Below are 18,107 nucleotides of genomic sequence, written 5' to 3' on the forward strand. Positions count from 1 at the left end.
CCTTTATAGCATCAAAGGGCTCATGTGTAGTTCCATAGGCTTCTGTCCACTATATTCTAGAGATTGCTAAACATATGACTTAAGATGTCACGTTTTTTTTTCTTCTTTTTTTTTTTTTAAAGAATTTTAAAATTGGATTCATTGTACAACTGTGTGCATGAGACCTAAAAGTGTATGTCATGGCCTACAAGTGTGTAGAAAGGTCAACAGCATGTCCACTTCAGCCTGACTGCTGAGCACAGTGATTGGCTGCAGCAGTCATGCCAACGTATACAGCACGGGACCGCTGAGCCTAGTGATTGGCTGCAGTGGTCATATTTATACTTTAGGATTTTCTGGAACTATTAGAATCCTATCCCGCATCCATCGCTTGCTCCAATACACCATATAACTAACTTTGCTTCTGATTCTTGCGTTTGGGATGCCGGTTGGAACGTCCATTTTAATTGTGGTAACTTTGATTTTCCAGGCATGACACTAATCACCTTCAGTAATAGTGCCGCTGCTAATGGTCTGATTCCATTATGGCTGACTGTAGCGGGCGAGGGTTTGGTGTCTAACACCGGTTTGGTTTTGCAGACAGATGAAGTGTTTCTGGAAGCGCAGATTCAGAATATTACCACGTCCCCGATGTTCATGGAGAAGGTTTCTCTGGAGCCGTCCATGATGTACAATGTGTCTGAGCTGAACAGCGTGGTCAACAATGGCGAGGGGTAAGGACTGCCACAGTAATGCCGTATAACGCTCAGATTGGACATACGGTACTTATTAACATTTATAAACCCACGCCAGATACTTCTCAGCTCTCGATATACAGATATATACAAATATATTTATTTTAGCCTATTTTTTTCCACATTCGGACTAAGAATAATCTCTGTCATGCAGGTTATCTACATTTGGATTGAAGACTTACTTGCAGCCTCTGGACACACGGCAGTATTTGTATTGCCTGAAACCTAAGCCTGAGTTTGCTGAGAAAGCCGGTGTCATCAAAGGGGTCACCGTGATCGGCAAGTTGGACATCGTATGGAAAACCAACCTAGGGGAAAGAGGACGACTTCAGACCAGCCAGCTGCAAAGAATGGTATAGCCTGGCTCCAGAGCCCAATATCTGCACTAAGCTTCTCGCACCTAAACCTTGGTTACTCTGCAGACTAATATAAAGCCTCATAGACAATCCAGTGATCTGTTCCATACTGTATGTTCTTGCGTGACCTTGTGGAGAATGTTAATATTTCTGTTCCCACTTGTAAGAAACTTTTTTTAGTGTGTGATCACAAACTAATGCCAAACTTGTGCTACATTCTGTTCTTCAGGCTCCAGGATATGGCGACGTGAGGCTTTCATTGGAGACCATTCCGGATACAGTCAGTCTGGAGGAACCATTTGAGATCACATGTAAAATCACTAACTGCAGGTAAGCCCCCCACCCCTGTTCACAAGCAGCTTAGTTTCAGGTCTCATACTTGTATCTCGGCACGTATGTTAGACGCCATGTCATCTGTGCCCCTCCCTAAGCACCACGACAAACCTTTAAAGGTAATTTTATTAAGGCCTACAATTGGCTGAACTACTTGACAGCTGATCTCCTCTTTTCTGAAGCTTAAAACCTTGTCATGGATCACGGCTGTGTGCTGGGATTTCTGCCCAGATAGTGTGCCTTTAGTTTGATCACCTAGCCATACGCCTTTTTGGTGCTTACTCCTCTCCAGTTACGCCTATGGTGAACTCTGTTCTGCGTTCTTCATGAAAGGTCATTGATATTTCTAGTGTAGCTATACGTTTAATATGATATGATAGAAGAGTTGGGCTTGGCAGTCCCATTCCTCAGCTCTAACATGAGCTATCGCTTGTTATTAAAGATTTTGTCCGGCCTTATGGGTACAAGTTTGTGACTCTGTGACTGCAGACTTATGAATCCTCACGTCACGCGCACTGCACACCATTCGCATTATTTGGTGCCAAGAGTGGTTGGCGGGTGACGTAAGTATGCCTTTTGTAGTCCTATGCAGACTAGATGTGCATGGCCTCACTTAATACAGGTGTACTGAACGAGGCCAGACATGTCTAGTCGGAATGTGGCTGCTCGGAGTATGCGAATCACATACATGCCCGCTTCCGACACCAGGGAATTCTCACAGTATGTGCAATGTGAGGATTTACAAGTCTGCAGTCGCAGTGTGACTGCAGACTTGTATCCTAAGGCCAGACAAACCCTTTAAGAATACAGCTATCGCGCATAATGTCATGATTTTGGATGGTGACCTATAATTCATAGTGCGTAGTTATTTCTTCTCTATCCTGTGTATATAATTGTGTGGTTTGATTCCCTTTAAGGGCATATATATCGGCAGGTTTTTGATGTGCAATCTGAGAACAGCATGTTGTAGGGCAGAGACCCTAATTCCAGCTAAGTCACTTAGTAAGCTGGCTTGCTTTTTCAGTAAAAAGTGTTTTTATCAGCAGGAGATTATCACTACAGGACTAGGTGTCTTGTGCCTCCTAGTCAGCTGCTCTCTATAACCCCACCCCTAACACTGATTGGCAGCTTTCTGTTACTATACAGTGTACACATTAAGCTGCCAATCGGTGGTGTGGGCAGGGTATACACGGCTCGGCATTCTGAGCTCCGCTAGATCTGCCGCAGAGAAAACTGTGACTGTATCAAAATGACAACATGCAGACCAGCAAGTGATACATTGCTGGAATCGGGCTCTCAGCCCCTACATCATGCTGCTCTCAGATTGCATAGCAATAACCTGGTGGCAGATTCCCTTTAAAGAGTAAATGGTTTGTAGCTTTTTACAGTTTGCTCTTATTCCTTGGCCTCCAAGTTGACTATGTGTTTGGCACATCCACCATTTCCTCCAGTAACCCATTAGGGTACGGCCATGTAGCTTTGCAACAATCCAATTTACGTGATTGTCAGCAATCCTATACGCAGCTGGCGGACAGGAGCGGCACTGCCACCAGAAGCCGTCAGACATGTGCTTCATGCTGAACCCTTGTGCTATACATAGAGAAATGGCGTGCACTCTGCTGGATAGGGCAGGTGCAGGCCGAACCTGGAGTGGATCCCGGCAAATCATATGGTTGAAGAAACAGCCGCACTCCAAATATGGATTTTCAAATGCATAGCATAAATTAAATTTATTGAAGTCACCACAGCAATATTCATGTGTCGAGGTAACGTTTCGACCCCGTAATGGGTCTTTGTCAAAACTCACTGAAAAAAATCATAAACATACAATAAATTAGAACCAATGGAAAGAAAGATTGTTACACAAGAAATATGTAAAGCACATGGAGTCATTACTTAAAGGCATCCCAGTGATAACACAAAATATGTCAAATACAAAATTACTGAGATACATATAGAGATATATACAGAAATATACAAAAAATATATACACCATGCCTGTAGAGAAAACTTTTTCACAAGGCTGCGTTTTAAAGTGCAGGTACAGGTTTGACACGGCAAAAACGAAAATGGTCAGCAACGTGTATAGTATAAGACATAGGAAAAAAACACTTTGTCTCATTGATATAGGGGAGGTGTAAACATGGAGACTGACCTTCAAGGTAGAGGGAATTAAGGGGAGAAGACACCGCAGTAGAAAAACTGTAGGGGCTCCTAGATAGCTGTGGAGGAAGGAAGTATACTGAATGTAAGCAGAAAACAATACTGTGGGTGGGGGAGGGGATAAGGGGACATACCTATAGGTATTGAATGCAAGAGTCCGTCAGAGCACGGGGAGGGACCATGGTCCCAGTAAGAGCTGGAAGAACACGTGTGTGTGTGTGTGTGTGTGTGTGTGTGTGTGTATATATATATATATATATATATATATATATATATATATATATATCTAATATATAAAGCTGAATGTGTGTGTGTGTGTATGTATGTATGTATGTATGTATGTCCGGGATTGGCATCTGAACCGTAGCAGCTACAGCCACAAAATTTTGCACAGTCACACGTCTGGACCCCGAGAGCGTCATAGGCTATGTTGTGAGGTGAAATTTTAACCCCGCGCTTTCCAATTCACCAAACAATTTTGCCCCTATCTACATAATGGGGAAAAAGTGAAAGGAAAAGTGTTGGAGGCGTCGCAGCTACAGGCACAAAATTTTGCACAGTCACACGTCTGGACCCTGAGAGCGTCAAAGCTATATTGTGAGGTGAAATTTTAACCCCGCGCTTTCCAAGTCACCAAACAATTTTGCCCCTATCTACATAATGGGGAAAAAATGAAAGGAAAAGTGTTGGAGGCAAATTAACAGCTGCCAGATGTGAACAAGGGGGACTTAAAGAATGACAGCGATGGCACCAAAGAGTATATACTGTACAGTTGCTAAGGTGGGGCCCCAACATGGGATAATCACACCACCACGGGGATATGAACACACACACAAAATGCGCCACACACTACCACGTGCTCGAACACATATACCACCCTCAGTGCACATTTCACCACACACACACCAACCTCGCCACATAAAAGTAGAAACACAAAAGTCGCCGCTCAAAACTCGCCACGCGCAAAACTCTCCACATGCAAAACTCGCCACACGTGCAAAACTCGCCACACGCAAAACTTGCACACGCAGAAAAATTGCCACACGCAGAAAAATTGCCACATGCACAAAAGTTGCAACACATGCAAAAGTTGCCTCACACAAAACTTGCACATACTCAAAAGGCACCACACATAAAACTCGCCACGCGCAAAACTCGCCATGCGCAAAACTTGCTGCACACAACTTGCTACACTAACCTGTCACATGCAACTCGACACACAAAAAGTTGCTACACGCATGTCGCCACACAAAACTCATCTCACAAAAGTCCCTACATGCATGTCGCCACACGCAACTCAACACACACAACTTGACACACGAAACTCGCCCTAAAACACACACAAGTCTGGTATCCTTCAAAAATAAAAATCTGATTAATAAGCAGACAAACTACAAGAGCAACAAATGTACCATATAGGAATCCGGCAGCTGTCAGTCACATGACCAGTCTATTATGTGTATGTGTGAGCTAATATATACTGCCAGGGGGTGGGCTTACTGTTGGCTGGGGATTTATCAGGCTGCCATTTTAGCTTACAAATACTGAGGTAAAAATACTGACCAAATAACGTGTGAACGAGGGCTAATACAGGAGGAGATGGCATACAGCTATATACTATATACAGGAGATGACACACAGGTATATACTATTTACAGGGGAGATGAGACACAGGTATATACTATATACAGGAGGAGATGACACACAGATATATACTATATACAGGAGAGATGACACACAGGTATATACTATATAGAGGAGGAGATGACATACAGGTACATACTACATACAGGAGGAGATGACATACAGGTATATACTATATACAGGAGGAGATGACACACAGGTATATACTATATACAGGAGCAGATTACCTACAGGTATATAGTATATACAGGAGGAGATGACACAGGTATATGCTATGTATAGGAGGAGATGACATACAGGTATATACTATATACAGGAGATGACACACAGATATATACTATATATAGGTGAGATGACACACAGGTATATACTATATACAGGAGATTACATACAGGTATATCTAATATATAAAGCTGAATGTGTGTATGTATGTATGTGTGTATGTCCGGGATTGGCATCTGTACCGTCGCAGCTACAGCCACAAAATTTTGCACAGTCACACGTCTGGACCCCGAGAGCGTCATAGGCTATGTTGTGAGGTGAAATTTTAACCCCGCGCGTTCCAATTCACCAAACAATTTTGCTCCTATCTACATAATGGGGAAAAAGTGAAGGGAAAAGTGTTGGAGGAAAATTGACAGCTGCCAGATGTGAACAATGAGGACTTAAAGAATGAGAGCGATGGCGACAAAGAGTATATACCGTACAGTTGCTAAGGTGGGGCCCCGACATGGGATACTCACCACACACGGGGATATGAACACAAACACAAAATGCGCCACACACTACCACGTGCTTGAACACATATACCACCCTCAGCACACATTTCACCACACACACACACCAACCTCGCCACATAAAAGTCGAAACACAAAAGTCACCACTCAAAACTCGCTACATGCAAAACTCGCCATATGCAAAACTAGGCTCACGCAAAACTCGCCACACGTGCAAAACTCACCTCATGGAAAACTCACCTCATGCAAAACTTGCACACACAGAAAAATTGCCACATGTACAAAAGTTGCACCACATGCAAAAGTTGCCTCACACAAAACTTGCACATACTCAAAATGCACCACACATAAAACTCGCCACGCGCAAAACTCGCCATGCACAAATCTTGCTGCACACAACTTGCTACACTAACCTGTCACATGCAACTCAACACACAAAATGTTGCTACACGCATGTCGCCACACAAAACTCATCTCACAAAAGTCGCTACATGCATGTCGCCACACGCAACTCAACACACACAACTTGACACATAAAACTCGCCCTAAAACACACACAAGTCTGGTATTGTCCTTCAAAAATAAAAATCTGATTAATAAGCAAACTACAAGAGCAACAAATGTACCATATAGGAAATACGGCAGCTGTCAGTCACATGACCTGTCTATTATGTGTATGTGTGAGCTAATATATACTGCCAGGGGGGAGGGCTTCCTGTTGGCTGGGGATTTATCAGGCTGCCAATAGCAACCAATCACAGCTCAGCTTCTATTTTGCTACAGTTAATTAACCTGAGCTCTGATTGGTTAATATAGGCAACAAAGACATTCTCAGTATAACAAAGCTAATATATGTTGTGAAATGCTTCTATTTGCTTAGTTTTTGCCTTTTAATAATTACATTTCTATCTATTTGTTTTGTGGTTTTTGTGTGCAGAATAAATTTTTGTTAACACATTCTATTTTGCTAACAGCAGTCATTAACCCGGGCGAAGCCGGGTAGTACAGCTAGTATATATATATATATATATATATATATATATATATATATATATATATATATATATATATATATATAAAATTAATGGATACTGGATAAAGCCTCAGAATGTGACCAAAATTGCCGGGGTAGTAGTGCCATGAAGTGTACCTGCGGGTCTGGAGCATGGAGACGCCTGTGGGGATGAGCGCCGACATTGGTGGTCAGTGGGTTAATGTAGCGCTGAGACCGGAAATGCAGGGGAGCGGGGGGAGGTGCGCATGCGCAGTAGGAGGACTGGGAGCGGTGGGAGCCTGCGCAGTATGTAGGGTTGCAAAGCGCTTTGCGCGCATGCGCAGTAGAACGCTAGGAAGCGTCAATGAGACAGTGACGCAGGCATCAGCGCACAGAAGCAGAATGCCATGGGTGAGGCAAGAAGGGGAAAGTAATGGTATGGATGGAGTGGGAAAAAGTGGACCATGGGGAAAATGTTGGTATATGAAATAAAAGGGAAATTTCAAATATGACTGAAAGATAATAGTGAAGGTGAATGAACTAGATCAAAAAATGATTAGAGAAATAAAGATAAAGTGATGATAAAGTGACATTTTGGTAAGTGACCCGTCCTTCTCCATCCCCTCCAGCAGTGAGAGGACTATGGACCTGATTCTGGAAATGTGCAACACAAACTCCATCCACTGGTGCGGCGTATCGGGGCGAGAGCTCGGAAAACTGCACCCCAGCTCATCCATGTTTCTAACACTAACACTGCTGTCATCGGTGCAAGGATTGCAGGTGAGGATTGAGGCCACAATGAAAAGCTTTGCAGGCTTCTAGCTGGGTGGGAAACACCGTTACACTTGGCAAAGTTATAATGTGCAGCTCGGATCTGAAAGCCTGGGTTTGAGTCAATTACTAAACATACAGCGCGTCCCAGTGCTGATTAATAAGACATACACTGTATGGAGCATAGTATTGGGACACTACACATACACATACGGGACCTATGATGCCTACCTTTCTATTAGTAAGAAGTTGCTCCCCACTTTGCAGCTATGATATCTCCCACAGGCTTGCTACAAGACTCTGTGCAGGCAATCCATTTCATTCTCCCCAATCCATGCCTTATGGATCTTTGTGCACTGGGCGCAGTCATCGTGGAACAGAAAAGGCCTTCCCCAAACTATTCCCACAAAGTTGGAAGCTACAATGGTCCACAGTGTCTTGTATGCTGAAGTATTAAGATTGATTTCCCTTCAGTGGAACTAGGGAGGTAAAGGGTGACCCCTAAAAAAAACAAACCCACATAGCATTATTCTGCCTCCACCAAACTTTACAGATGGCAGAGTGTAGTGAGGCCTGGTACCTTCTCCTGGGATTCACCAAACACTTCTCTATCAGACTTTCACAGAACTCATTTCCACAGATAATGAAGTAGGACACCTCACTGCACAGAGCACATTTCCAGTCCATTGCTCCAGAGTCCAGTGGCGCCTTCATGCCTTACACCACTACGTATGACGCTTGTGCTTGGTGATGTAAGACTTGCATGCAGCTGCTCGGCTGGAAATACAGCTCCTGACAGTTTTTGTGCTGAGAGGAAGTCTGGACTCCGCAGTAATAGAGTAAGCACTTGGTGACATTCATGCACCAGCCACTGCAGACCTCGGTGACCCCACTTTGTAATATGGTAGCTGCGGTTCCTAAAAGCTTCCGCTTTTCAACAGTACTACTCAGGTGATGGTGGAATATATAGGAGGGACAAAATGTAATGAACTGACTTACATTGGTGACGTCCTATTACAGGACCGCACTGGGATCAGTGAGATCTACCACAAATGTTAGTAAAGCCAGACTGCACACTAGGGCTGAATGTCATATACTGGGGAATGGAAAACCAAAGTTCAATTATAAAGCGGTGTATCCTAATACTTCTATCCTTACATAAAATGTGTATAAATTTACAGATGCCCGAGTATTTTTCTATAGCAGCATATATTTATTGTCATAGATTAAAAGGAGTCTTGGCACAGAATGACACTTCAAACCAAGTACAGGTGCTCGGTGCACCCTGGGTGTGGCCAAACAATTTGGTACACCTTCGCACCTACTAGTTTTCCATCTATCTCGCCCTTTTTTTTTTTTTTTGATTGACAGCTCTAACTTTATACAGCTAACGAATGGCAAAAACAAGGAAAACAAGTACCGTATATACTCGAGTATAAGCCGAGATTTTCAGCCCAAATTTTTGGGCTGAAAGTGCCCCTCTCGGCTTATACTCGAGTCACGGTCGGCGGCAGGGTCGGGGGGTGAGGGGGAGAGGGCGCTGAGGCATCCTTACCTGCTTCCGGGGCTCCTGGCGCTGTCCCTGCAGTCCCACAGTCTCCGGGTGCCGCAGCTCTTCCCCTGTTCAGCGGTCACGTGGGACCGCTCATTAGAGAAATGAATATGGACTCCACTCCCATAGGGGTGGAGCCGCATATTCATTTCTCTAATGAGCGGTAACGGTGACCGCTGATAGAGGAAGAGGCTGCGGCACCGAAGGCCAGCTGTCCGGGGGAAGGAGCGGGACGCCGGGAGCAGGTAAGTATTACATATTCACCTGTCCGCGTTCCACACGCCGGGCACCGCTCCATCTTCCCGGCGTCTCTCCGCACTGACTGTGCAGGTCAGAGGGCGCGATGACGCATATAGTGTGCGCGCCGCCCTCTGCCTGATCAGTCGGTGCAGAGAGACGCCGGGATGGGACGCTGAGGAGCTGCAAGCAAGAGAGGTGAGTATGTCATTTTTTTTTTTATTGCAGCAGCAGCAATGGCACAGCTTTCTATGGCACAGCTATGGGGCAATAATGAACGGTGCAGAGCACTATATGGCACAGCTATGGGGCAATAATGAACGGTGCAGAGCACTATATGGCACTGCTATGGGGCAATAATGAACGGTGCAGAGCACTATATGGCACAGCTATGGGGCCATAATGAACGGTATGGAGCATCTATTTTTATTATTGAAATTCACCGGTAGGTGCTGCATTTTCCACCCTAGGCTTATACTCGAGTCAATAAGTTTTCTCTTCGCCACGACAGCACCCACTGAGAGAGGGGATCCGCCCCTAGGAACAGGAAACCCTACGGAGAGATAAAAGGGGCGGTCCCCCTCGCTCCCACAGTTTGGTTTCCTGTTCCTACGGGAATCCACGGAGAGAAGAGGATACCCAGCCTGGATGCCGCTTGCGCAAGTTTACCTTTGAGGACGGCAAGGGCTCCAGAGCTGGAAGCAGCGTCGGGGGTCCTGGCTCAGTTTCCCCCCTCTGCTGGCAGACGTCGTGAGGCCAGGACGGGCGGTTGCTGGCTCACGAAGTGCCATCCGGAATCGTCTGCGGGAGCAAGCGCTGTGGTACGGTCAGCGTCGCGCCGTCCTCGGCGGGCGCATAGACCGCGTGGAGCCCCAATGTATTCCCCCGGAAGTACAGGTAAGCTTCCGGGGTTATGGAGGAGGAGGACGGCGCCTGCGCTGATACCGGTGGCAGCGCAGGCGCATAGAGTATGGCCGTGACCCGGAGGTGATTAGCACTTCCGGGTTCAACCGGAAGAAGATGGCGGCCCCCATGTGAAAAGACGCCGGCAATATCGCTCCGGCGTCCACTATGGATTTTGCGCAGGACCCTGTGATGTCTTCCATTGAAGCCACCGCATCCACTCCACGCAGCCATGCCAGTACCAGCCACTCTAAACAGAGCGGATCTTCTAGGAGGAGCAAGTCGGATTGAGCTATTCCTCAACCTGTGCCTCAGTCTCCTCCTCATCAGCCGGTACCTCCACAGACAGCTTCACTGGGGTGAGTGTATATCTACCCTATTAGGCTGATTATTGTTCCCTCTCCCTCTATACACCCTAGGCCAAAAGAACTGAAAAAACGAAACACAGGCAGTGTGCGTTATGTCTCCAGCCCCTTCCGGATAGTCACAAAAAGAGGCTTTGTAAACCGTGTATTGACTCTACCTTACGGGAAGAAGCCTTGGTTAAATCAGAAGACATTAGTCATGATCAGGGAGGAATTACAAGCCCTACGTGGTTCTGACAAAGAGCCGCGTACTAAGGGAAGAAAGGGGTACGTTTCCCCTATCTCTGACCAATCTTCTGATAGAGAAAATGCAGACTCTGACATTTCCCGCGAATACGTTTCCTCAGATGAGGATCAAGATACATGCTTTCCCACCGATAGCATCGATAACCTGGTAAAATCTGTTTGCAACACCATGGGCATTGAAGATTCTAAGGTCCCTAGAACGCAGCAAGATATTATGTTCGCTGGTCTGTCAGAAAAGAAAAGGCCCTCCTTTCCTGTAATAGCAGCGGTAAAAGATCTAATAAAAAAAAGAGTGGGAAAGCCAGGGGCAAAGGGGTTTACCACCAACCTCAAAAAGGCGTTATCCCTTCAATGATGAAGAATTCTCATCATGGTCAAAAGCCCCGAAGGTGGATGCAGCAGTGGCATCCACATCCAAAAAATCCTCACTGCCTGTGGAGGATTCGGGCTCATTGCAAGACGCACTGGACCGTAAAACTGACTCTCTTTTAAAAAGAGCCTGGGAGTCATGTACGGGAGCCTTTAGGCCGGCAATATCGGCTACATGCACCGCCAGGTCCATGCTAGTCTGGCTGAATGACTTGGAGGAAGGACTAAAAAGCGGTCTCTCTAGAGACAAATTAATGTCCTCTATACCCCTGATCAGAGGGGCTACAGCCTTCCTGGCGGACTCATCTGCTGACTCCATACGCTTGGCAGCCAAGTCAGCGGGCCTCACGAATGCAGCACGTAGAGCCCTGTGGCTTAAAGGATGGAAGGGTGATCCCCAGACAAAATCCAAATTGTGTGGCCTCCCATGTCAGGGTGAGTACCTGTTTGGTACTAAACTGGACGAGATCTTAACCAAAGCGGGAGAGAGAAAGAAGGGCTTCCCTAATGTTAATTACCTTCCGTCCTATAGGAGAGCGTTCCGGAAGCCCGTGTTTAATAGAAGGAAAGATTTTAAAAACCAAGACCGCTGGGCCACTAGAGACACCAAACAAAGAGGTGCATTCTTTGGGAAGCGCCCTTTCAAACCTGAGGACAAACCCCGTTAGAGCGGATCTACCTGTGGGAGGTAGATTGTCCTCCTTCTCAGATAAATGGCGGCAGATAACATCAAATAGTTGGGCAAATAATCTCGTCACCTCTGGCTTAAAATTAAAATTTTCCCGAGTCCCTCCGGACTCATTTCTATTGACTTCATTAAAATCTCAATTGCAACAGGAGGCATTGGAGCAAGAAGTAATGAATCTTCTATCCAAGGGGGTTTTGGTGGAAGTTCCATTTCTTCAGGAGGGTAAAGGGTTTTATTCCCCTTTATTTTTAATACCAAAACCGGATGGATCAAAACCTTTAAGATGGAGTCTATCCGATCCACCATAAAACTCCTGTTTCCCCATTGCTTTATGACGGTTCTTGACCTTAAAGATGCGTATTATCATCTACCAATCTTTATGGAACACCAACAATATCTCCGCATGGCAATTGTATTGAAGGGATGTATCCGGCACTTTCAGTATACAGCAATGCCCTTTGGACTATCAATAGCCCCAAGAATATTCACTAAACTAATGTCGGAGGTAATGTCATATCTAAGATTAAAAGACACCCTAATAATCCCATACCTAGACGACCTTTTGGTAGTGGGAAATTCCCCTTCTCAATGTCGGCAACGATTGAGTGATATGATTTCAACTCTACAGAGATTAGGGTGGCTAATAAATTGGGAAAAATCTAGGCTATTCCCAACAACTCGGCAAACATTTCTGGGGATTATATTAGACTCTATAAGCCAGAGATGTTTTCTCCCAGAAACTAAACAAATAACGGTTAGAAATAAGGTTCAGTCGGTAATAAATAAACCTTTAATTTCCTTGCGGGAAGGCATGTCCCTTCTTGGCTCCTTCACATCATGTATCCCAGCTGTTCCTTGGGCTCAGTTCCATTCGAGGCGTTTACAATATGCAATTTTACATGAAGAGGTAAAATTACAGGGTCATTTGGACGGTAAAATCTCCCTTTCTAGTGAAGTAATCCAATCTCTAAACTGGTGGCTAGAACCAAATCATCTGGTTACTGGAGTTCCCTGGGTAATCAAACCCTGGAACACAATATTTACAGACGCCAGTCCTAGTGGTTGGGGAGCACACTTAGGGGACCAGTTAGTCCAAGGACTATGGTCAATTACGGAGTCAGACGACTCATCTAATAAAAGAGAGCTAAAAGCTATCTATCATGCCCTATGTGAATTCCGTCCGCAGCTACACGGAACACATACCAGAATTCTATCAGACAACATGACATCAGTAGCTTATATCAATCATCAAGGAGGAACAAGATCAGGCACTCTCATGTCTATAGCCGAAGACATCCTAACTATGGCCGAAGAACATCTTCCGTCCCTATCAGCGCTTCATGTCAGAGGAGTGGACAACTCAAAAGCAGACTTCCTCAGTCGTCATACCCTCCACCAGGGCGAGTGGGTTCTAAATCATCGGATTTTCAGAATGATAGCCGTGAAATGGGGCATACCCGAAATAGATCTCTTCGCTACAAGAGACAACAGGCAGTTAAAAAGATTCGCTTCAGTGTTCCGAACCGACAATCCCGATATTCTCGATGCTCTCCAGGTTCCATGGACATTTCAGAAAGCATATGCCTTTCCTCCGCTGATACTTCTTCCAACAGTGATCAGGAAGATAAGGGAGGACAGAGCGAATATAATCCTTATTGCTCCGTTTTGGCCGAAAAGACCATGGTTCTCCCTGCTCAGAGCCATGTCCATCTCAGATCCATGGATTCTCCCAGAGGATCAGGCTCTTCTCTTCCAGGGGCCCTTCAACCACCCTCATGTGAAGGGACTACGGTTGACAGCCTGGAATTTGAGAGGCAGCTGTTAAAATTAAGAGGCTTCTCTGATAACGTGATCAATACCTTATTATTAAGTAGGAAAAAATCCACTACATCTATCTATGTAAGAGTGTGGAGAAAATTCCTAAGCCTCTATCCATCGGCCCTGTCGAATGAAATTCCAGTCTCTACTATTTTAGAGTTTCTCCAGAAAGGACGTGATTTAGGCCTTTCAGTTAGTACCTTAAAAGTACAAGTCTCTGCACTAGGGGCCCTGTATAGTCACAACGTTGCGGGTGATAGGTGGATAGGCAGATTTATTTCAGCCTGCAAAAGATCAGAACCAGTTCAAATTCCCCGCTTACCTCCTTGGGATGTTAATTTAGTCCTTGAAGCCTTGACAGATCACCCTTTCGAGCCTCTACACTCGGCTCACATTAAACACGTTTCCCTCAAGACTGCTCTTCTTGTCGCTTTAGTATCGGCAAGAAGAGTAAGTGACATGCAGGCACTATCAGTAGATCCTCCCTTTATGTCAATAGTTCCAGATAGAATTGTCCTGAAAACAGACCCATCCTACCTACCTAAAATGTGTACTAAATTCCATAGATCTCAAGAAATTCTTCTTCCTACCTTCTATAATAACCCTACAAATCAGGAAGAAGAAAAGTACCATACTTTAGATGTGAGAAGGGCTGTAATAACTTAGGCTATGTTCACATTTGCGGTCGGCGCCGCAGCGTCGCCGCATGCGTCATGCGCCCCTATATTTAACATGGGGGCGCATGGACATGCGTCGCACTTGTGTTTTGCGCCGCATGCGTCCCTGCGGCGCCCGCGTCCGGGCGCAGAGGACGCAGCAAGTTGCATTTTTGCTGCGTCCAAAATCAATGAAAAAAAGGACGCATGCGGCGCAAAATGCAGCGTTGTGCATGCGTTTTGCTGCGTTTTTGTTTGCGTTGTGCGTTGCGGCGCCGACGCTGCGGCGCACAACGCAAATGTGAACGTAGCCTTATCTAGTCAGGACTAGTCCCTGGAGGAAGAGCAGGGCTCTCTTTGTTTCCTTCCAGGGTCAAAGAAAAGGAGCTGGTGTTTCAAAAGGCACATTATCCCGATGGATTCGGGAAGCGATATACCTGGCCTATTCGTCTAAAGGGGAGAATCCACCTGAGACTGTAAAGGCACATTCCACCCGGGCGATAGCATCATCTTGGGCTGAACGAGCAGAGGTTCCAATAGAACTCATATGTAAGGCCGCAACCTGGTCTTCTCCTACTACCTTCTATAGTCACTATAGACTAGATTTATCTGCCTCTACTGACTTGTGTTTCGGTAGATCAGTTCTTAACACGATAATCCCCCTCAAATAGCTATCTCTGAAAGTCTCTCAGTGGGTGCTGTCGTGGCGAAGAGAAAACACCGGATTACGTACCGGTAATGCTCTTTTATAGAGCCACGACAGCACCCCTTCACTTCCCTCCCTTATATATATTAGTTTGCATATAAGCACTGTTAAGGGTGATTGGTTCTTGTAAATATACGTAATTACGTTAAGATAAATGATGGTATAAGAATTACCTACTAAAACTGTTGGGCGGTTCCTCGCAATCTCTGTAACCCAAACTGTGGGAGTGAGGGGGACCGCCCCTTTTATCTCTCCGTAGGGTTTCCTGTTCCTAGGGGCGGATCCCCTCTCTCAGTGGGTGCTGTCGTGGCTCTATAAAAGAGCATTACCGGTACGTAATCCGGTGTTTTCCCAGTTTTTTGTGGCAAAATTAGGGGGGTCGGCTTATACTCGGGTCGGCTTATACTCGAGTATATACGGTAGGTTTGGAACGTGCACTTATGTTTGGCCACACCAAGGGTGCACCGAGCGCCTGTACCTGGTTTGAACAGTCATTCTGTTCTGACAGACTCCTCGCTTTAAGGCTCTGCTCACTGTAATGGCATGGCTTTACGTGCCAAAGACATCATGACTGCGCTATTGGACGCTTTTCAGAATAGAATACAGACAGACATCCTGGTTTACCCAATTACTTATTTTAGGGTCCATGAGGCTTCCATTGGGGTCCTGAGATTTTAGATAAGGGTTGATGCCTGGTCTTGACCTAAACATAGTGGCAACCAATAACACTGGTGAGAACGTACCTTACAGATATAACTGAAATTAAAAATCCCCTAAAGAAAATCTGTTGTGCAGCGTAACACGTTCTCTTCTGCATCTGCTTCATTTCACCAGAGCGTTTCTGGCCTGCGGCTGACGGACACGTTTCTGAAGAGGACCTATGAATACGACGATATCGCACAAGTCTGCGTAGTGTCTTCAACCATCCAGGTTGAAAGTTGATTCATTTGAGACTTTTTTTTTTCTCAACTTTGAAGACCAATATTTCCAAATTCACAAGCTGAGTGAGCCCGGGTCGTACCTTCCCAAATATGAGGCCCCTTTTATTGTTGAGCATTTTCCGCAGTCTGTTCCATTTTCATTTTGAAAATGAAATATTGTGTCTGCTTATACTGTATTTTATGTCGCGTTCCAGGAAATAAAGTGTACATATCCATTTATTTATTTTATATGACAGGTCAGCCAAAAATAAATAAATAAAAAAAATAATTGGTGATCCCATATTTTGGCACCAGGTATATCACTGGGGTCGGTTGGTGGTCACGTGATAATTTTATGCTGTATAGTTACATTTATTATGGTCTACTTGTAAAATCCAATCATATTTTTTTTCTTGTTTTAATCCATTTCACATTGTAAATACTTATAAAGAGTCAGAAAAGATCTATGGGGTTCTTTAAATATAAAAATTAATGCAATTTTTGTCAATTGTCTGTGTCAGAATTGCAGCCCCCAACCCCTACCCCATCTGCAATGCTCCTATTCAGTTAAGTGTTGAAGATTAGGATAAAATGTCTTGTTTTGTTCTCTTTGCCCATCTCCAAAAATCTTGCTACATTTGTCCATGTTCTGTATTGGGTATTGCAGCTCAGCCTCATTCACCTGATTATTCACTTAAAGGGAACCTGTCATGTAATAGGTGTAGTGATTGACAGCTATCTGTAGTCACACGGGGAAGACTGTCAATCATTGAGTATGAACACCCATTGGACTCGTATGCATACAAACACCAGGGATGTCAATGAATAAAATAAAACTTTTGGCAGAAAAAAGTCCATTATTTTGCTCCGTCCTCCTGCTCTATAACATCCCGCCTGCAGATCAGTACCATTTTCGGTTAGACCGGTTGACTTTCTATAGGCAATATCTCACAGCTATGAGCAGATTTGGCATTGCCTTTGGAATGAAAAGCGAGACCTATTTTTCTAGTTTTGAAAAAAACACTTTTAAACTAGACTGATCTGCAATACCAGACCTAACCTGTGGACAGATGTGGCGCTGTTTCTGAAAAACAAATGTTCTAGGGAGGAAAAAAGTTTATAACATTTTTGTAACTGTCAACAATGTTGTCACCTCGACTGCAATGCTTTTCTCTTTCCCCATTTTATTTATATTTACTGGAAAGTATTGGTTATTTCATTATTTTTGCTGAGCTTCCAATATTTCACATCAAACTCGCCCACTTAATTCTGAATACCAATGCCTGTTGTGAACCAGTTATTTATATTGTCAGGGCAAAAAACAATTTATCCCTCCAAGCTAAAGAATTTGTAATTATGTTATTTTATCTGTAAATAAAGGATTCAAACAATCAATTTTCTTACAATTTATTGGATTTGTGTTGTTTCAGACTGCATTCCAAGAAGCAGTTAAATGTTTGTTTTTCTAACCCTCCCTAATTGATATATTGTTTACGCTCTTCCCTGTTGACCAGCTTTGCTTTCTACCCAACTGTCTTCCAATATCATCTGCCATAAACCCATATTGCATTACATGACAGGCTAGAGTCAGTACCATCTCTGTCTGTTGAGATGTTTCTTCTCTAGTATATAGTTTCTGAAGTAAGCGAATACATTAGAAATATACAGCCAGGAGGCTGAATTGTGATCTTCATTATGACTTTGCTACAGGAGCTGTCTAGTCATCATCAGCTCTCCCTGGATCCTGAATGTCTTTGTATATTGCAATGATTTTCTGTGTGTCAGCAAGCACCCTGAATGGTAATTTCGTGTCATTCAACTCCTTTAGTTACATGGTTTTCAGTACTCACTGTTGTAGCTCCAGGGGGGGGTCTCTGTAGATGTTTATCACAGGAGAGTTGTTTAGTATAGAGAT

General features: G+C 44.6%; 1 protein-coding gene across 4 annotated transcripts in view; it reads left to right on the forward strand.

Moving 5' to 3' along the window:
* The window catches only part of TRAPPC13 (trafficking protein particle complex subunit 13), a 52,243-nt gene extending 34,656 nt beyond the window's left edge, over positions 1–17,587 (forward strand). For 2 of the 4 annotated variants that reach the window (XM_077286252.1, XM_077286232.1), the window contains 5 exons: positions 580–713; positions 889–1,087; positions 1,320–1,420; positions 7,591–7,741; positions 16,107–17,587. In XM_077286252.1, the coding sequence (XP_077142367.1) occupies positions 580–713; positions 889–1,087; positions 1,320–1,420; positions 7,591–7,741; positions 16,107–16,214 (693 nt within the window). In that variant the 3' untranslated portion in view covers positions 16,215–17,587. The remainder of the gene's footprint in view (positions 1–579; positions 714–888; positions 1,088–1,319; positions 1,421–7,590; positions 7,742–16,106) is intronic. The other 2 variants (XM_077286242.1, XM_077286260.1) reach the window with 1 other exon arrangement.
* Positions 17,588–18,107: the final 520 nt, after the last annotated feature.

This window comes from Ranitomeya variabilis, chromosome 1, assembly GCF_051348905.1.
Source record: "Ranitomeya variabilis isolate aRanVar5 chromosome 1, aRanVar5.hap1, whole genome shotgun sequence".
Lineage (NCBI taxonomy): Eukaryota > Metazoa > Chordata > Amphibia > Anura > Dendrobatidae > Ranitomeya > Ranitomeya variabilis.